We start from the raw sequence: 21,540 nt of genomic DNA, 5'->3' as shown, positions 1-21,540 counted from the left end.
TCTGTTTACTAGATGTTAAAATAATTATCAAATTGAAAGTTTTTTTCCTCTTCTAAAGCTAGCGAAGCATTTTAAATTGAAATAATTATCTCTATGGCTTTGTCTTCTAAATCATGGAATGAATACGTCTTTAGAGGAGTTGATTTGTTTTGATTGCAATTTACAGCTGTGATCTGGAGGGCAATTATCTCTTCCCAACAAGCTTAAGAGAGAACTTAATTAATGACACACACCTTCTTTTTCTTTATTATTGATCAAACAACAAAGATTGAAATATAATTAATGTGTGTTTCATAGCTGAATAGACCTAAGAAGGGTGGTTCAAAATTCAGATTTATAAACATAAATCAAAAAATTCCAAATTTACATAATGATTAGAAAGAAACTAGATTATTATTTCTCAAGCCAATCATTTAATTATTTGTTTGTAAACATTAACAGTATAACTTAAGATTTTGCTTAATTGATGGATTGAGGATATGTTTTACAATTAAAAAAAAACAGTACATGTAAAATGGGGAGGTAGAGGTAACATTATATCATGAATGTGCATTATATAAAGTAATTGAATGTAATTGAAAAAGTAATTGAAATTACATGGTATTTTTTTCAGTGTAATTAATTAAATTACAATTACAAGTAATTGAAAAAATGTTCAATTACAAATTACTTCCAATTCAAAAAATGTAATTAATTACAGTCAATTACAATTACTTTTTTCAATTACCCCATCCCTGGTAAGTACCTACCCTCATTGCACATATTGTCGTCCATCGGTGCATATTGTCGTCGGTTGAAAAGTTACACGTTGCCGACGACATTATGTACCTACCCTCACTGCACATATTGTCGCCCCACAGTCAGAGTTGCTTAGGGGTTATTTTTGTAATTTTATGAATGTAATTGGTGTGAAAATCACACAGAAGTATCTCTTAAGCTATTTCATGCACCATCTTTTCTGATCCAATTGTTTTTAAAGAGACGATTTTGAAAGATTTTCTTTATGTATTTTACTGTAAAAATTTGATTCCCTATTGTGGCCCTTCCTACCCCCCCCCCCCCACCCCCGAACCATGATCTGAACAATTTACAATCTACGCTACCTTAGGAAGCTTCCACATAAGTTTCAGCTTTTCTGGCCCAGTGGTCTTTCAGAAGAATTTTTAAAAAGATTTTTTCCAATATTTTTCAATGTTGAACTTTCGTCCCCTTTCGTGGCCGCACTCTAAACCCTGGTGTCATGATCTGGACAATATTTACAATCTACACCACTCAAGAAGCTTAACATGAATTTGCAATAGAAATAGTCTTAAAATATGGTGATGAAAATAAAAATTAAAAAAAAAAAATAAAAATTAAAAAAAAAAAAAAAATTCTTGAACACCCCCCCCCCCGGAATTTCAGAGTTATTAAATTTCTATGTAAAAGAATTCAGAAAAAAAATCCTTAAAACCCCCTCCTCTTGGAAACACGGACCTCTCTTAAAACGGTAAGGAGAGTCATGTATTTGAAGAAAATAGACTTAGGAAAGTTTCTTCTCCTACATTTCCACCCCCACCCCGAAATACGTTTTTCAGGTTTGGCAAGTTGTTTAGAAAAATTTCCGAGTCTGGCGTGGACCCCCCCCCCCCCCTTTGGAAAAAAATCCCGTACCCACTCCTGAACCCAACCCCCTTTTCCAGAATGAAACATGAAAATAATAATTTAATGAACAGATTTAGTCGATATATTCATTTGACCACTGTTGACTCTGTTTTTATTAGGTTATATTTAATTTAAATTTTCCCGAATTATTGTTGGATCCACCACATTTCCTTTACATGCATAAGTTAGAGTTGTCGCCCTTCTGGTAAAACAGGTAACGCGGCTTCCGTCAAAAAAAAAAAATATATTCAATATTGGGTGGGCAGGCAGACGAGTGTGGCAACATTTTGATTGCAACAAATTACTGCCTATGTAGCAACTGATTCGTAAGAAGGTTCGAACAACATAGAAGGTAAGAATATTCCACATTTATCGGTATAGATTTTGCGTTTTTAGTTTCGCAACAAAATACCAGCTTCCACCGGTTGTTTACTAATTGGTATAGATATTTGAAAGCATGACATGGTTTAGTTTTATCATGATTCATATTTAGAAATAAATATGATTTGATAAAGGATACAACTTATCTACTAGCAAGAATTCTTTTGAACAAGTATTTTTGCGAGAGGCTAACCCATGAAATAAAACATCTTTTTCGCAAATTCTTGTGTACGCCCACGAGCGGAGGGGCGAGGCGTTTTTATGCCACTGTGATGGGCGGATCCAAAAAAAAGCAGTAAAATATATCAAAAAAGCCACAAAAAATTAAATAAATAATAAAAATATAACAATATTAATTCACCTTATGTACTTGCTTTTCTGCAAGAATATCACGAATTTTAAATTTGTTTCTCAAATATCCAAATATTCTGTGAGTAATAGCGATCTATGCATGATTGTATTATATTGGGCAGATCAGCATATGATCAATGGAGTCCAGAGATCAGGTGAGGTCTGACACAATCTCTTGATTTTGCTAGCTTAAAATAGCTAGATGGGAGAAAGCTATTCAGAATAATGAATACTGTTTTTCACAAATGTTTCTATAACCCTCCCCCACTTTTCAAGTTGGGGGAGGGGGTGAGTGATGGGGTGTGCAATTCAATGAAACTTTCACAAAATCTTTATTACTTAATTAGAAGTATTGTTCATCTCTTATTTGGGGTTCCCATAGCAAAACATGAACACATCATTCTTTCTATAATATTGAGGGTATCTGTCTCTAAATGGCAACTCCTCCTTTACCACTGAATAAAATTTAATGAGACAGAACTTTCATTATGTGGTTTTAGTCTCCGTATCATGATACATATCGTGCAATAAAAAAATCACTGGTACACTGATAAAGTGAAACATCCCTAGGAAAAGTTGTGGAGAAAAGATAGGTACCCCCAATATTATAGAAGTCCACGTTTTACTAAAGAAAATCCTAAATATGTGTCCCAATGAAATGTAAAATAGGGGGTCACACTGGCAAGGGATCTTTTTCATTAGGGCTGTCACGGTTCCCCGAAATAACCGAAAACTGCGGTCCAAGTTGTTTGGTTCGGTTTCGGTTCGGGGACATCTTGTTTATATATTAGAATATGTTTTAAACAAAAAATGGCATAGAAATCCAAAGAAAGATGACGATAACAGGATAAGTAAACATCACAACTAAAATCTGCTTTATTTTGATCGTAACAAAACACTTGTCACAAAAGGATTAGTTAATTATCAAAACAAGCAAGAATAGTCAGGTTGTGGCTAATAGTCGGCCAAGAAGTGTTAAACACCAATATCAAAACGTTAACATGGTTAGAACTTGTTTTCAAGGTGAACTTAACGTAACAAATAAAGATTTTTCAAGTTAAATTCATGAAATTAAGGTTTGAAATAGATGAAAATAACTGAACCAAAAACCCGAAAGCAAACCAAAAATTTACAGAACTGACCCGACCCGAAAAATTTTGGAACCGTGACAGCCCTATTTTTCATGCCAGCATCTACTGCAACACAGGAACTCAGTTTATACGGTCTTATCCAAAGAATTGCAAACAACAATAGTATTGTTCTCTCGCCTACTTCCAAGTCAATTTTCAAAAGTTAACATATTTGAATGATTTTTCATATCTATATAGATATTTATATGAATTTTCATAAAACACTACTTATTTGGGAAAACAAAGAGCGATAACTATAAATTTGGTAAAACGTGTGTTTTTCACATTAGAAATCAGTGGAAAACGGAAAATATTATTAAAACATCTTACTCCCCCCCCCCCCCCCCCCATGAAACAAAAATTCTTTTTTACAGGTAATATGGATTGTTATTTCACAAATTAATTCACACCAAAGCTTTCTGTGTTTCACTGGGGGGGGGGGGGGGACATGTTTACAGACAAAACACGACAAAAATGCTCATTTTTTCACCAATGTCGAAGAGGTTTACAGCTCAAACATATTTTATCAGTTACATATGTTTAATTTTATATGTGTTAAACATAAGGAAAGATTTAAAGAACGTTTATCCATATCCAAGAATATTTTAAAATATGCTGGTGCTTTCAAGCCTGATTTCAATGGAAAACATGGTCTACCCCCTTATAGAAAGAGCTAGAATTAAGAGTAATTAACTATTTAACACTGGTATTAAAATTATTAATCAATTACCATTGAACTCTTCTTTGCAAGCAACAAAGATTTTATGGCCAAATTGCCATTAGTATTGAATTAAATTGGTGTAATGTGTAGGCTGGAATCAAGAGTTAGCGTGCATAGTTCTTTAAGGACCAGTCTTCCCACAGTGGGATTTGTACCGGTGACCTAAAGATCAACTCCTTACACTGCGACTCTACAGCAAATGCTACTTACCAGGGCGGGGATGAGAATCTAGGATTTTTTTTATTATGGCCTTACCTTGAAATTCTGATTTCTAAAATTAATTTTTTTCAAATGAAACCTTAGTTATTAAGTTCACTAATTAAAGATAATGATTTTGTAAGGTATTGCCATTCTAATTTATTTTTTATTTTTATTCATACAGGAAAATGCCTTGTTTTGGTTCTGTTCAAACTTACAAAGGACAGAACTATGAAAAACTCAAGAAAGAAGCCAAGGACAAGGGAGCTTTGTTTATAGACCTGGAGTTTCCACCAGACGATCGCTCGCTGTTCTATTCCCAGGCAAAACTTGCTAATGTGGTCTGGAAGAGGCCTAAAGTAATACCTACATCACTTTTACTTTATCAAAATCTAAAAATGTATTACCGGGTATATTATAACATGTATTTAAAACAATGCTAGACCCATGAAATAGTCACATTTGATTTGTATAGAAATATATGATATGAAATTGACTACTTTTGTTAATAATGAAGCAGAAAACCTGTTGAATTAGACCAGATGTTGTGCATTTTCTTTAAATTTCTCCATTCTATGATGTTGTTCAAATGAATCATTGATGGCTAAGTTTCAAGTTTATTTCTTAATGATTTTGAGGGCTTAAAAAAAGAGTTATACAACTGATGTCTATTCCAATTTTATTCAAGTTAACATTTATGAATCAGACCGACTCCATCACCGTGAAATTTAAATCACAAGTTACAAATTCCAATCCAACACAACAAGCAAGATCAATCCATCACATAAAAAAAATTGAAATCTGAGTTATTAACTCATTTTATGTAATATTTTGGAAGCCTAAAATCTAATGTCAATAATTCCATATAGTAGCCCTTGTATGTATATAATTCCATAAGTTCCTCCTCTTTGTAATAAGATGCAATAACAGGTTAAAGATGTTTATTGAAATCCCAAAGTAAAGTTAAATATAATCCAATTAATCCAAAATATTAAATGAATCAAAAGCACCAAAAATTGTAATCAATGAGAAGTAGAAAGACTATAGTAAAATTCATATAAATCAGAAATAGCATAATGAATCATTCCAAAGGTAAACCAAAACCAATAAATAATACAATAACTAATTATTAAATTAGCCCTAGCTTTTATATCATCAATTGACTCCTTTTATTCCTTCTTAAACTCCCCCTGAACTTAACCAAGGTCAGATTAACAGTTCAGAGCAGCTAGGGTCTACTCATCCATAAAACAATCTATTTGAAAGAATGTAAATAAAACATTGAAAACAAACTAAATCTACAAAATAAGAAAATGTAAATAATAAATATTAAAGACAAATATAACTATGCTACATAACCTTTAATATTTGTTTTCAGCAAATTTGTGAAAACCCAAAGTTTTTTGTTGAGGGAACTAGTTCTGGTGATGTTAAGCAGGGTCGCCTAGGAAACTGTTGGTTTGTGGCTGCTTCATCCTGTCTGGCTATTCACAAGGACATCTGGCATAAAGTAGGTCAAGGTCACTGACTCACGGTAGAATATTTATTATAGCCTCAATGATGTTAAACACTTGATTGATTTGCTATTATATTGTTTCTTTAACACATACAGGTTGGTTTGTGATCAAATCTTCCATAAAGCCCTTTGGGCTTCATGGAATTTGATAAAATGACCATGCAAACTGTATTTACATCCCGATAAAAGTTTTAAAATGATCCCTTATTTCTTACTTAACATGCTTAAAGTTCTTAATCCTGCTTTATATGATTTTTTATATAGATATAAATGTAAACAATAGAATGTCTTTCTTTGTTTGTTAGGGCAGGAATTAACGTCGCAGCTATTGCAGTTCTCTAAGAAATTTACATGACCTGCTTGTTAGTTTTCCTACAACAGCTGCAACATTGATTTAAATATGTGTTTGCGTTTTCTTGCCTTCATGCATTTCAATTTTTTTTAAATCCTATCTTGTTACAGTGAATGTGCAGAATCTTCATTAAAAATTAATTTAGAAAACTAAATGCCATATCAATTTTACATAACCTTTTCATTTTATATTTAAATTGATATTGAAAAAAGAGTAGTTGGCTTAGACAGATGAGGTTGTCAATGCATAAGTAGATGAATATAGGGGTGGAAGGGGGGGCATACATATAGCACAAAGATAGGGTTTTATTCTAAACAATCATTTCAGTTTATTAACTTACTGCAAAACATTACATTTGGCTGTGTATTCTATTTAGTGCCTTTCATGGAAAATGTTTCCACAAAATGTCTTGAGTATATATATTCATATAAAGCATTCAGAAAGCACTGAATCAAATCTAAGCAAACTTGTTGAAAAATCAATTTCCGCCAAATAGCACACATGCCAAATAAAATACACTTACAGTGTCTTACTTACAGGTGATACCAGATGCTGAGGAGCAAGAATGGGATGAGAATAAGCCAGACAACTACCAGGGAATCTTCCATTTTCGGTTCTGGCGATATGGGAAGTGGACTGATGTTGTCATTGACGACTTCCTGCCCACTATCAATGATGAACTCATCTATATTCACTCTCAAACCAAAAATGAGTTCTGGAGTGCTTTACTGGAGAAAGCTTATGCAAAGTAACATGTTAAACATGTTAGATGAATTTTTATTTGATATTTAATTTGAAAAATTGTGCACAATGAAAGCAAAGAAATTTGATTTAACTATGTGTATATATTGAATTCTTTATGTTAATCTGTTTGCGAGATTCGTGAATTATACTAGTACGTTAATTAAAGAGACACCGTGACAGGGTTCGACACTAACTTTTTAAGGCTTTAGTCCGGCCGGACTAGTGCTTCTTTACTTTTACTAGTCCGCACGCGATTTTATGAGTCCGTCAAAAAAATTGTTTGTAGACATTAATTTAACGTGACAATTAATATACGTTTTATACTTTTTTTGAAATAAACAAAGCATTTACGTGAAATATATTGTTCCACAGATTCATTCAAATCGATCAACCGATCTCGTTTTCTTTTTTTTTAGCTCTTCTGAGCCAAAGGCTCAAAGAGCTAATGCTATGGCCATTTGTGCGGTGTGCGTAAACTTTTTAGAATATGGGCCATAACTCAAGAACCCCTTGGCCAATTATTGTCAAATTTGTCACAGGGTATCCTTGGCCCAAGGGCTCCCTTTTATACTAAAACTGGGGTTGTGACCCTTTAACAAGGGGAGATAATTAGGAAAATAGAAACAAAAGTACTGGTTGCTAAAAAATCTTCTTCTCAAGAACCACTGGGCAGATTATCACCAAACTTACACAAAAGGATGAGGATATGTTGTAGATTAAAATTTGCACGGGGATTTACCCTGGGGCAAAGGGCGTGGTCTCAAGGTCACTTCAAAGTTGACCAAAAATTACATTTTATTAAAATGTTGATATTTTGCTTACTATAAGGACTAGGATCATCAAATCTTGTCAGTTGGTGCATCTAAGGACCTCATATCATGTTGACTCAAAAGTAGGTCACGGTGACCTACTTTTTAAATTTTGCGGCCATTCTTTTTCAAAATGATTTAGAGGCATATTTTGAACAATTTAAGGCCTATGATCATCAAACTTTGTCAGTTGATGCATCTTGGGTCCTCAAAGTACGTCAAGTAAAAAGTAGGTCACCTTGACCTACTTTTTGAATTTAATGGCTAATCTTTTTTAAAACAATTAAGGTCATTAATTCGAATAAGGGGAGGCTTAGAATCATTAAATCTTGTAAGATGATGCATCTTGGGGCCAAAAAACATAATTATTAAAAAGTAGGTCACAGTGACCTACTTTTTGAACTTTGCAGGCATTCGATTTCAAAGCATTTTAGAGGCATAATTTGGACATTTTAAGTCCTATGATCATAAAACTTTGTAAGTTGATGCATCTTGGGTCCTCAAAAAAGGTCAACTGAAAAGTAGGTCACCGTGACCTACTTTTCAATTTATATGACTATAATTAAATATTTCAGGTACTAATTGGCTTAGAATCATCAAACATTGTCAGTTGATGCATCTTGGGTCTTCGGGGAAGGTCGACTAAAAAGTAGGTCACAGTGACCTACTTTTGAAAATTTATGGCTTTAATTAAATATTTCGGGTACTAATTGGCTTAGAATCATCAAACTTTGTCAGTTGATGCGTCATGGGTCTTCGGAGTAGGTGGACTGAAAAGTAGGTCACCGTGACCTACTTTCGGAAAATTTATGGCTTTAATAAAATATTTCGGGTACTAATTGGCTTAGAATCATCAAGCTTTGTCAGTTTATGCGTCATGGGTCCTCGGAGTACAACAACTGAAAAGTAGGTCACGGTGACCTACTTTTGAAAATTTATGGCTTTAATCAAATATTTCGGGTACTAATTGGCTTAGAATCATCAAGCTTTGTCAGTTGATGCATCTTGGGTCTTCGGGGAAGGTCGACTAAAAAGTAGGTCACAGTGACCTACTTTTGAAAATTTATGGCGTTAATTAAATATTTCGGGTACTAATTGGCTTAGAATCATCAAACTTTGTCAGTTGATGCATCTTGGGTCTTCAGAGTAGATCGACTAAAAATAGGTCACCATGACCTACTTTTGAAAATTTATGGCTTTAATTAAATATTTCGGGTACTAATTGGCTTAGAATCATCAAACTTTGTCAGTTGATGCGTCATGGGTCTTCGGAGTAGGTCGACTAAAAAGTAGGTCACCGTGACCTACTTTCGGAAAATTTATGGCTTTAATAAAATATTTCGGGTACTAATTGGCTTAGAATCATAAAACTTTGTCAGTTTATGCGTCATGGGTCCTCGGAGTACAACAACTGAAAAGTAGGTCACGGTGACCTACTTTTGAAAATTTATGGCTTTAATCAAATATTTCGGGTACTAATTGGCTTAGAATCATTAAACTTTGTCAGTTGATGCATCTTGGGTCCTCGGAGTACAACAACTGAAAAGTAGGTCACGGTGACCTACTTTTGAAATTTTATGGCTGTATTTAATATTTTCAGGAATTATTTGGCTTAGAATCGTCAAAATTTGTCAGTTGATGCATCTTTGGTCCTCGGAGTAGGTTGACTGAAAAGTAGGTCACTGTGACCTACTTTTGAAAATTTATGGCTGTAATTAAATATTTTGGGTACTTATTGGCTAGAATCATCAAACTTTGTCAGTCGATGTATCTTTGGTCCTCGGAGTACAGCAACTGAAAAGTAGGTCACGGTGACCTACTTTTGAAAATTTATGGCTTTAATTAAATATTACAGGTACTAATTGGCTTAGAATCATCAAACTTTGTCAGTTGATGCATCTTGGGTCCTTGGAGTAAAACAATTGAAAAGTACGTTACTTTGACCTACTTATAAAATTTTATGATTATAATTTTAAAAAATATTTTAGGTATTAATTGGCTTAGAGTCATCAAACTTAGTTGATGGGTCCTCAGAGAATGACAAGTGATAAGTAGGTCACCATGAGCAACTCTCAGGTACTAATTGGCTTAGAATCATCTTGGGTTCTCAGAGTGTGAATTGGAATTTCAAGGGTTTATGTAAATATACAGGATACTTCGAGGCTTCAAATAGAAGTGATAGGTTGTACAGTTAATCAGAAGAGCGATTCAAGGCCCATGGGCCTCTTGTTTTTTTTTTTTTTTTTTTTTTTTTTTACATTACATTCAAAACGTCCAACATCTTTCTTTAAAGTGTCATACTAAATCATGATCGCTATAATCTTTTACTTCATATCGATCAATCGAAAAATAAAGCTCTGAATTGACTCTGAATTGCCCGCCAAAAGCTAGAAACCTAAAAATAAATGTGGGGTTTTCTAGTAAAAGTTGTCGAGAATCAGACATCGGTAATTTATTCATATTGTTTTCCAGAAATTTTTATTTGTCCGCTCGGACTAACAAGTCACAGATTTTATTAGTCCGAATGAAAATGTATTAGTCTGAGACTAATGGACTAACGTGTCGAACCCTGCGTGACGGAAAAAAGGGAAAATTGACCAAAGTAGAATTTTTGCTTAACACATGCAAATTTTTTTCAATTCTTGAAGATATTAGGTTTGGGAAAATTATAGGTTTCAGAACCTAAAAAATCTACTTTTATGGAGAAAAATAAAAAGTAAAAATGCTTTTAGTTTGCCCCAACACAAAAATATTGCTTCGCTCCTTCCTCTTTATTGTACGCATCGAAGAAAAGTCGAGGAATTTACCATGGTGTCAATTCCATAGATATAAATGTCAGATGACCGAGGATTTTGATACAATCTTCAATAAAGATGATCAGAAATTATTCCTCACTTTTGCTTGCTCCAATTCAATGTTGTTTACAAGTTTCACGCTAAAAATAAAAGACAAGTGACGTTGACATTGTTGAAATTGACGATAACAACTTAGTGATAGGTACAACCTTTGTTTTTCCAGCACTTACATTTTGCATTTCTTTTCTTGCTGTACAATGCAGTTGAGTTGTCAAAACTTCGCTTTATTCATATTTCACATAAATCTTTTGTTTTATGTTACAATCATCTTAAAGGGAAACACATGATTTCGACTTATTATGTAACTTTAACTTCAGTTACCAAAGCAGACACTCAAATTAACTAGACTGATTATTTCTCTTGGAAATTTTGTTTTGTTTGTTTGTTTGTTTGTTGTTTAATGTCCCTCTCGAGAATTTTTCTTTCATATGGAGACGCCACCACTTGCCGGTGGAGAGCTGCAAATTTTGTCCTATACTCGGCACTTACGGCCATTGAGCAGTGAGGGGTCTTTTTCGTGCCAACACCTACTGCGACATGGGACCTCGGTTTATACGGTCTCATCCGAAGGACCATCTCTTGGAAATAGAATCCTAGCAAAGCTGCAATAGTTTTCATTGTTTCCCTTCATGAAAGAGAACAATGAATTTGACAAGATATGCAATTTTTGCACAATTTGTAAGCTGGCTCTTAGAATTTTTAACTCAGTCTCCCTTCACAATGGTTAATGTAATGGTACACACTTGAAAGATGAATAAGTATGTCAGAGAATTTGGCTCGCAAAATGAACGCATTAAGGTCTGTGGGTTCTGTTGATAAATTCAAATTTTCTCCATAACCAATAAGGTTATTGTCACTTAGAAATTTAAATTCATTGAAAATATATATATTTATCAACAGACCTATATTTCTACAAAATTGATTGAAAGTTTATTTCCAATGAATATTCATTTGAATAATTTTTGTGATGTCAAAAAAATAAACATGTATATACATGAACTGTGGAATCATCATTGCTTGTGGGGGACTAATGTTTGTTGATTTCATGGGTCACCCTAGGTTAACTCACAAGTTTTCCATATGCATAACTTTGTCAACATATTGGTTCATCGAATCTTCTGTATACAAGTTACTCACCAAATTATGTCCCCACCAACTAATGAAATTTTGATTGTCCGTTTTAAACAATATTTTATTATGATTTACACATAAAAAAGATTGGACAGCAGGCATTGCCTATATACGTCCTCTCCACAATATACTAAATATATTTTGAATTCTAAAACACAATACTATTATAGATTATGTTTGCTATAAACATGACACACAGTTGTAATTTAATTCCTTAAATTCATCTTGATCAGGTTATTTGGATGCTATGAGGCCCTGGATGGGGGGGAGTTAAATGAGGCTTTGGAGGATTTTACGGGAGGAGTGTCGGTCACTCTGGACATGGTTAAAATGAACTTAGCTAATGACGCACAAGAGAGAGCCACGCTGTTTGCCCGGATGCAGAAGGAAGCAGGCAGAAAAGCATTAATGGCAGCATCAATTCCTGTAAGTTTAATTAAATGTATTAAGAATTTATCCACACTATAAATTCCTGTAAGTTAAAATAACTGCATACAGAATGTATCTACAGTATCTATTCCTTTGAATTAAAATAAGTACAACTTGATATCAATTCTTATTCTCAATATTTATCTCTCTGAAGTGGAGTTGTTTCGTAAGTTGATCAAGATATGTATCCATATATGGTTCCTTGTACACATGATAATGAAATAGAAACTAAAGATATTACTGTATACAGGGAATTTTTTTTTGCCCTTCTTTTCTTTTCGCCTGTTTCACCCTTGTTGCAAGTGGACAAATTTAAAATGGGGAGAATTCAAAGATAGCATTATCTCGCCAACATAACTGAGTCTGAGCTAATTTAAAAGGCATTAATTGTTTGCGGATGTGAAAGGTCAAAAATGTATTACAGATCAATTATTCAACATGGCTAAATAATAAAATTTTAGGAAGCAGACAATAAGAAATTTACAATCATTTATACATTTTTATCTCTTTTATTGTAGGCAGAGTCCTCAGAAGAAATGGAGGCTGCAACAGAAACTGGTCTGGTCAAAGGTCATGCCTATGGGGTCACAGCTGTCAAAAATGTTCCTCTGGAGGGTTCTGGACTCTTCAGCTTTTTCAAGACAGAGAAAATTGCCATGATTCGTCTGCGGAATCCTTGGGGACAAGGAGAATGGAATGGGGCTTTCAGTGATGGGTGAGTGACAGGGTGTGGATCTGTTACTATTGAAATAATTTGTCATCTGGTATACTGAATGTACAATGTATATGTATTATATTCTCAATATCAGAAACATTGTAATTGGGTATTTTGAAGAACACATGTTTATTGAAAAGCTTAAAAAACAGTTTATCTTTACATCTGTTTGTCTTTTGCTTACTTTTCCACTTGTGGCCTTTATAAACTTTGGAAGAAAGACAAAACAATTTGCAGTGCTGAAAAAGGTTGTTAATGATATAGGAAAAAAGTAAAGTAAATGAAGGTGCAATGGGACAAAATGTAGACTTGCATCTTTTGGTATTCTTGCTTTCCCGGAATCTATAATGAAGATCAGCTAGTATAAGAAAAAATTTTTTTTTGTTTTTCTTGTAGGTCACCTGAATGGCAGAAGATTTCAAAAGATGACAGAGATAAAATTGGCCTTACTTTTGAAGAGGATGGAGAATTTTGGTAATTAGGGCCCTGCAAGGATTTGCGGGTGCCCTATAGTAATCACTCTGTCTGTCTGTCTGTCTGTCTGTCTGTCCGTCTGTCATTCTTCCATCCACAAATTTTCTGTTTTTTTCTAATAACTTTTTTTGTAGTTGACCAATTAAGTTCAAATTTGGTATGTTGGTTGAAGAGGCAGTAAGACATATTTTGATGCTAAGTTTGGTTCTCTATGTCATCCAATTTGGAGCTGGGGTGGTGGGGTAGATTCCTTAACTTTACATTAGAATGAATGCCAGGGCAAAGAGAGATAACTGCTGAGAATGTTCCTAATGTAAACCATGAAAGCTGCAACTAGTCCCATGGGATTAATTAACTTTCCTCTTGAAGAAAATCCAAAGCATTATCTGTTTCTGTCAAATTGAGATTAATTAACACCTGTGTCTGCAAATGAAGTTTGTTTTGAAGTTAAGGTCAATTCTGAATGATGTTTACATTCTCTGAAATGTGGATTTAAATAATGTTCATACTTTATTTTGGTAAAATATACAATGAGTTATGATTTTATTGAATTCTAAAAACAAGATAAACATAATGATATGTTGTTTTTTTTTTAATTTTTTTGTTTTTATTTATTTATTTTATTTATTTATTCATTTTTTTTTTGGCTGTCATATGTAAATTCAAGAAATCTATTAATTATAATGGGTAGTCCAATAATAATCTCATTCTATCATTACTGAAAGAGTTCTGATTGTAAACTTGGAAGAAAAGGATAAGAGAGCAGTACAATTAATTATCGTGTCTGGGGCAGAAGATTTTCCAGGCTTATCTTTAGTTGTCACTTTAAGATAAATTAACCTTTGTCTGCAACTGATGTTTGTTTTGAAGTTAAGGTCAAGCCTGGGTGATATTTGAAAACACATGCTGTATTCTTGTTTAAATATACATTTAATTGAGTTATTATAGATGTGTTGTTTTTTACTGCCTTATGTAAATACAGGGATACTCTTTACAGGTTGTTGGATATTTAGGAATTATCTTGAAATTTTATAAATACAGTTGTTATTGCATATTCTTCTTCATATATTTTAAATTTTTGTAATCATTTAAAATTCTCATTCTTTTAGCTGCACCCTTATATTTCTACCCCTCGCGGGGCCCTTGCTGACTGGTCAGTTTTCTAGTTACTTTTGTTAATTAACAAAGCTTTTTTTTAGAAAAAAAAGTTCTCTGTCTATGTTAGAAACTAACCTGCCTGGTGTTGCCTGTATCTTGTAAATGTATATCTGGCATAACATTTTAATATTCTTAACATCAAATTGTAATTTTTTACCAAATCACTACAGTTTAGATTATAATTCCAATTTCTTACATTTCTGCAATTTCATCACTTATAAGCCTGGTTGAATTTTTTTGATTAAAAAATTTAATTCATTGTCAGTTCTTGAAACTGTTCTCCTCAAAAGAATTAAATTTAAGCTCATTTTAGCACTGCATGTATATTTGATTTCTTACTGTGACCCATACGATTTTTGTTTCTTTGTATACCAGGATGACATTTGATGACTATTGCAAGTACTTTGTACAGACAGCCATTTGTCGAGTTGTCAATACCTCTATGTTTTCACTAAGTAAAACCTGGCATGAGGGACTAGCCCACGGGGCGTGGAAAACTCCAGGGAGAGCTGGGGGCTGCATTAATCATAAGGAAACATTCACCAAGAATCCACAGGTACTGCAATTTTGTTTTAATGTATCATTACAACCAATTAGAATGGTCATCTCCTAAAGAAATCTCATTTGACAACAAAGATCTTAAACTTGCTTAAACCACAGATGTATATTAAGGTGAAAAAAATTGATAGTTTGGAGTACAAAGATTGAATATTGTAGTGTATTATTTTATGATTTTTATTTCATATATCTGTGATTTATTTTCAGTTTCGTTTTGATATCACAGAGGATGACGATGAGCCATTGTTTCACTTGCTACAGAAAACTAGCCGGACAGCTACAGGAGATCAGGAGAAAACTATTGGATTCTCTATTTTTAAGGTCATTAGCACTGAAAACTTCCTCTGAGACATCTGAGGCAAAGACTCAAGTGAGCTTTTCTGATCAGAATTTGTCAACATCCTTTTGTATGGCATTTGTCTTTTGCTGTCTGTTAATTTTTCTTAATTTGGGTTCAACGTAAACACAGAACCACAGGACCAGTTTCTACCAAGTTTGGCACAAAATATCATTGGATAAAAGGTTCTTCAAGGTGTTCAGGTGAAGGACTAAAATCAATTCTCAAGATAAAATTATAAAAAATAGTGAAAGTAGCCTAGGGTCATCATCCTTTCATGAACCAAGAACCAGAAAAGATAAGACTTAAATTAAGAAAAAACCTTCCTATTGAATTTTGATTCAAATTCAAATCAGTGCTTTTAAGACCAGGCTGGATCACACTTGGGGGTCAAAATTTTCGTAGGATGATATAAGAGTATATCTTTAAATATCTCAGAAATAGCCAGACCAAAATTAGTCTTGCATTAATAATATTATATTCAAACAATCCATGAAGTGAAGAATCGGATCTATTTAAATCATGAATATGGTCCCCAAATATAATTGGACTTCAATACACATGTCCAAGTGTTACATAGAAAATATAGAAAGAAAAAGATGAGTTCAGGATAAGTCAAATTGTTATAAAAGCATGTAATGAAGATTATGATTTCCCTGTGGCAAGGATAAAGCCACAGTTGTGGTTAAAGATTCACAAAGGAATATATAAAGAAAATCTTTTAAACTCTTCTTATAAGAACAGCAAGCCTTGTGTTTGTCCATCCCTCTGTTAGCGTTTATGTGTTTGTATCATGCACAGTTTTTAAGTCTGGAATCATCAAACATGAGTTAATATTTGTAATTTGGGGTTAGTGTGTTTTGATGGTAAAAGTAGATTACAGTGACCTCATTTGATTGTGTGGTCATGCATAGTAAAATTGTGTTTGATATTTTGTTGTTAGGTGGGGCATTGTTGAAAAAAGACTTTTTTGGTACATCAAATGAGGCTTGCTGTTTAAGAGAATTACAGTACTGTTCTTATACAATTACCATTGCTATAAACAAGAGAAAAATTTTCTCTATGGAAAACAGGTTGTGTGTTGTATGGTGCATGTAGCAATCAACTTTCACAACTCATTATTAAATATTCTAGGTTGAGAAAAATAGAAGATGCAGGATTCATAATCACACCAAGCAGACTTTTATGGAATCCAGTGCCTTCAAAAACAGCAGGTCAATATTTCTACAGCCAGCCCTCAAAGCAGGGCGCTATGTGGCTATCGTCTGCACATTTGACCCAAATATTGAGGGGGAGTTCCTCTTTAGGATGTACTCTAGTTCAGCCAATAATTTCCAGTAAGTAAGCCATTTTTAAAAAGCTTGGTATAACAAATTTTTTTTATTCTAAGTAGCATAGAATGATGGGGAGAAAATAACCAAATAGACAATCATTGTATGTTCAGCTCACCTGAGGCGAAAACTCGGGAACTTTTCTGATCACATTTTGTGGTCTGTTCATCTATCCATCTGTAAACTTTTCACATTTTCATTTTCTTTTGGAAGGAGTAAAAAGGAATACAACTCTCTCATACTGTATTTCAAATTGTATCTTGATGAAAGTTAATGAAAATCTACCCCAAGATGAATTCCAAACAAAAGATAAAGCAATCAAAGTCAGTTTATGCACAAAATTGTTGTCCGAGACAAAAAAAAATTGTAAGCAATTAAATCTACAGATAAAAATAATTGTTGATGTAAAGAAAAGTAGTTTATTTTCTAGAATAAACCGGACTCTGTTAGGTTTTGTCATAAGGTTTGCACTACAAGACACATTGTGTTTGTCTAGGTTGATTACCAACATGTAAGCAAATTCTGTGTCTATTGCACATTTGGGTGCTTTTTACACTCCAGAACATGACTTCTCTTAATTCTGATCGAGTTTCAGATTCATTGATTCATTGAGTCAACATAAAAGATATTCAACCAAAACCTTTGGTTATAGCAGAAAAGCAGAAAAAATGTTATCTTTGATGATCTTTGACATTTTGATCCGAAAAAAATGGGTTCATTAGGAATGTAACAAAATACATGTATAAAGCAGTACATTAAAAATTGGTCATAATATCATAATATGAAAAAAATATCCTGTTTAACTCTATATATCAAATTTTAGGCATTTTATATTCATGGATTCTAATGAAACAAAGGTTACAGCTTTGCTTCTCTTGTATGAATTATGAAGTGTTTACAAGCAACTTTTTAGTTGAACCCTTTTGAGGTGATTTTTATGTCCCCCTTTGAAGAAAGGAGGGCATATTGCTTTGCTGCTGTCTGTCGGTTGGTCTGTCTATACATGTAGGTCCACCAACAGTTTCCGTTCATTTTCTTCGCAGAGGTTGCACATAAATGAAATTTGGTATACAGATTTATCATAAAAATATCTAGGTCAAGTTCTGTTTTGGCTACAATCGAGCAATTTTTGACAGAGTTATGCCCCTTGGACTAAAATTCCAATTATTGGGGGGGGGGGGGGGGAATGTGTTTCGCAAACATCTCTTGTTTTTTTTTTTTTAAATTAAAGTTTTTATACTTGAAGAAACAATCTACATATGCTTTATCCAATCTTTAGGGAGTTGACTTTAGATAAGCCTGGAAAGGGATGTCTGAATTACTGCTGTTGCTGCTGTTTTGGAGGTGGAGCGAGACTTGTGACCCAGATCCAGATACTAAAGGCAGAGGGGCTGGAGAGACAGGATGTGGCTTCAGGTATTTTTCAGAAATATGTGGGTCAATAGGTGTATGAATGACTTTTTACACATAATATGAAAGTTGAAAGAGAAATGGGTGTATCAAATGAATTATTTGGGGATATATTTTTGATTTTTATTATCAAGGAGCTGATCCATACTGCATTATATCATGCGAGAGAGAAAAAGTTCGGACTCGGACTGTAGATGACACAATAAATCCTGAGTGGAATGAGTCAGCTATTTTCTACAGGAGAAATATGAGGAAACCCATTAAGATTCAGGTACTGTACACTATATGCCAGCATTTTTCTTTGCACTTTTGAAATGGTTAGGATACTTCGGGCCTTTCAAAATGTGTTGGTATCTGGTACTTTTACCTGGCTGAAATTATGGTTGTACCAGCTACAATATTTGATGGAGAAAAATTTGATAGAATATTTAATTAAAATCCTGTATCTTTTTGAAGCCCCGATACTATGCTCACCCATTGCTAAAATTTGGGATCAATTTTTAAATAATTCCTATGTGGAATTCTTCATGAAGAATTGTGAATAGGAAGATAGCTTGTTTTTGTCATCCCTCTACGTTGTTTTCTTCTTACAGATTTGGAATAGCAATGTCATCAGAGACTCGTACCTAGGAAAGCATGTGTTCACAAGTACTGCTGATTTCAATGACAACATCCAGTCTCTTGAACTTGTGGGGAGGGGTAAAAATGGAGAGAAGAAACCAGGAAAATTAGTCATCAAGATCACCCAAAGCAGGAACCTTTTAGCTGTGTAATGTCTAATGTTAAGTCAAATGAAAGAACATTTTAGTTTTGCACCTCTCCTATGCTTAATGAAGTGGTGAGGAAGCTGTGTACTGTATGGGGAAAAATATATTAAGGTCAAGGAGTAAATTTTTCACTACATTTGCAATCTCTACAAAGCCAGAAATTCAAGACATAGAAAATAATTTATATTTCAAAGGGGTATTATTTACACAGTTTAGACAAAATTCAAACATCCATGATGACTTAAGGAAAATTATTGTGAAGTCGCTAATTTTCATGGGAATAAAAAATTGAAATGTCATTTTTTTTCATGAAGAAATGAAAAAATTCATGTCATGCAGGACATGTTAAAATTTTAAATCAAGGGAACGCTTCTTCAGCCACAAAATTAAAACTCTATGAACCAATAATTTTTCCCAAATCACAAGAATTTGACAACCCCCCCACCCCCCCCCCAAATGATTTTGCAGTAAGTGAAAATATAGATTTTCAAATTTTACCCCTAATATTGAATATGAATGCTCATTGGGAAACCTTGCCTTAACTCATTTCAAATTAAATAGAAAGTATATTTTTTTTTGCTTATGAGCAAGATAAATTAAGTCAAAGAGAAACATTTGTATGATTTAAAAGAAAGGGATTTTATATTTTTATAAACATTTCACAAGGACCTTGTGCTTGTATATAGGATTTTGCAATTGAATGATATATTATTTGAATTAGTGTTGTTGAAATGCAGTTGTTGAGTATTTTTTCAAATATGGAATGGATTCAAAGCTGTTTTGAAATCATGAGGTCAACTTTAAAAAAGTTGACAAAATTAGATTTTAAGTTATAATTGTCCAAGCTGTTTTAAAATCATAAGATCAACTTCAGAAAAAGTTGACAAATTTAAACAATAGGTTATATTTTTTTTTAGTTTCCACTTAGCAAATTTCCTGACTTTTTCAAAGAACATTGTTAAATACTAGCAGACCATTGCCATTTTTCTGATGTACAGATATTGTCAAACTTTCAACCTTTTTGATATAACCACCTTTACAGTACATTATGTATTTGCTTTGAACAGGTTTTAAGTAAATATCTAATATATTACAACTATTATACCCACTTATGATATACCGGTAAAGTCAGCACAATTCATAAGAGGGACTATGTTTTTTTGCTAAAACCATGATTTGATACAAGCGATTAGACTTTTATTAGCTCACCTGAGCCGAAGGCTCAAGTGAGCTTTTCTGATCACATTTTGTCCGTCGTCCGTCCGTCCGTCTGTCCGTCTGTCTGTCTGTCTGTCCGTCCGTCTGTAAACTTTTCACATTTTTGACTTCTTCTCAAGAACCACTGGGCCAATTTTGACCAAACTTGGTACAAAGCATCCTTGGGTGAAGGGGAATTTAAATTGTTAAAATGAAGGGCCAAGTCCCCTCACAAGGGGAGATAATCAAGAGAAGACAAAAATAGGGTGGGGTCATTAAAAAATCTTCTTCTCAAGAACCACAGGGCCAGTAAAGCTGAAACTTATATGGAAGCATCCTGGGGTAGTGTAGATTCTAAATTGTTCAAATCATGACCCCCGGGGGTAGGGCGGGGCCACAATAGGGAATCAATGTTTTACATAGAAATATATAGGAAAAATCTTTAAAAATCTTCTTCTCAAGAACCACTGGGCCAGAAAAGCTGAAACTTATGTGGAAGCATCCTGGGGTAGTGTAGATTCTAAATTGTAAAAATCATGACCCCCGGGGGTAGGGCGGGGCCACAATAGGGAATCCAAGTTTTACATTGAAATATATAGGAAAAATCTTTAAAAATCTTCTTCTCAAGAACCACTGGGCCAGAAAAGCTGAAACTTATGTGGAAGCATCCTGGGATAGTGTAGATTCTAAATTGTTCAAATCATGACCCCCGGGGGAAGGGCGGGGCCACAATAGGGAATCCAAGTTTTACATTGAAATATATAGGAAAAATCTTTAAAAATCTTCTTCTCAAGAACCACTGGGCCAGAAAAACTGAAACTTATGTGGAAGCATCCTGGGGTAGTGTAGATTCTAAATTGTTCAAATCATGACCCCGGGGGTAGGGCGGGGCCACAATAGGAAATACAAGTTTTACATTGAAATATATAGGAAAAATCTTTAAAAAACTTCTTCTCAAGAACCACTGGGCCAGAAAAGCTGAAACTTATGTGGAAGCATCCTGGGGTAGTGTAGATTCTAAATTGTTTAAATCATGACATCCGGGGGTAGGGCGGGGCCACAATAGGGAATCCAAGTTTTACATTGAAATATGTATAGGAAAAATCTTTAAAAATCTTCTTCTCAAGAACCACTGGGCCAGAAAAGCTGAAACTTATGTGGAAGCATCCTGGGGTAGTGTAGATTCTAAATTGTTCAAATCATGACCCCCGGGGGTAGGGCGGGGCCACAATAGGAAATACAAGTTTTACATTGAAATATATAGGAAAAATCTTTAAAAATCTTCTTCTCAAGAACCACTGGGCCAGAAAAGCTGAAACTTATGTGGAAGCA

The 21,540-nt window shown here is 33.8% G+C and overlaps 2 protein-coding genes across 2 annotated transcripts in view; both read left to right on the top strand.

The window, feature by feature from the left end:
* The window catches only part of LOC133189114 (uncharacterized), a 94,272-nt gene that overhangs the window by 41,148 nt on the left and 31,584 nt on the right, over window positions 1-21,540 (top strand). The window lies entirely within an intron of this gene.
* On the top strand, window positions 1,923-21,281 carry LOC133188653 (calpain-5-like). Its single transcript, XM_061324159.1, has 13 exons — window positions 1,923-1,996; window positions 4,610-4,784; window positions 5,804-5,935; window positions 6,833-7,041; window positions 12,066-12,258; window positions 12,780-12,976; window positions 13,373-13,450; window positions 14,984-15,164; window positions 15,374-15,487; window positions 16,638-16,840; window positions 18,114-18,250; window positions 18,379-18,515; window positions 18,838-21,281. The coding sequence occupies exons 2-13, from the start codon at window positions 4,614-4,616 to the stop codon at window positions 19,015-19,017; spliced, it is 1,932 nt and encodes a 643-aa protein (XP_061180143.1). The 5' UTR covers window positions 1,923-1,996; window positions 4,610-4,613; the 3' UTR covers window positions 19,018-21,281.

The sequence above is a fragment of the Saccostrea echinata genome, unplaced genomic scaffold (genome assembly GCF_033153115.1).
Source record: "Saccostrea echinata isolate AGI-Se365-2 ecotype Australia unplaced genomic scaffold, CSIRO_AGI_Sech_v1 ptg000016l, whole genome shotgun sequence".
In the NCBI taxonomy this organism is placed as follows: Eukaryota; Metazoa; Mollusca; class Bivalvia; order Ostreida; family Ostreidae; genus Saccostrea; species Saccostrea echinata.
The sequence above is the reverse complement of the archived record's forward strand: the minus strand, read 5'-3'. Positions and strand labels throughout refer to the sequence as shown.

Coding starts and splice junctions, on each gene's coding strand:
- LOC133188653 (XM_061324159.1), top strand. CDS start 4,614: ATGCCTTGTTTTGGTTCTGTTCAAACTTACAAAGGACAGAACTATGAA. Junction 13,451..14,983: donor GAAGAGGATGGAGAATTTTG/GTAATTAGGGCC, acceptor TTTGTATACCAG/GATGACATTTGATGACTATT. Junction 18,251..18,378: donor GAGACAGGATGTGGCTTCAG/GTATTTTTCAGA, acceptor TTTATTATCAAG/GAGCTGATCCATACTGCATT.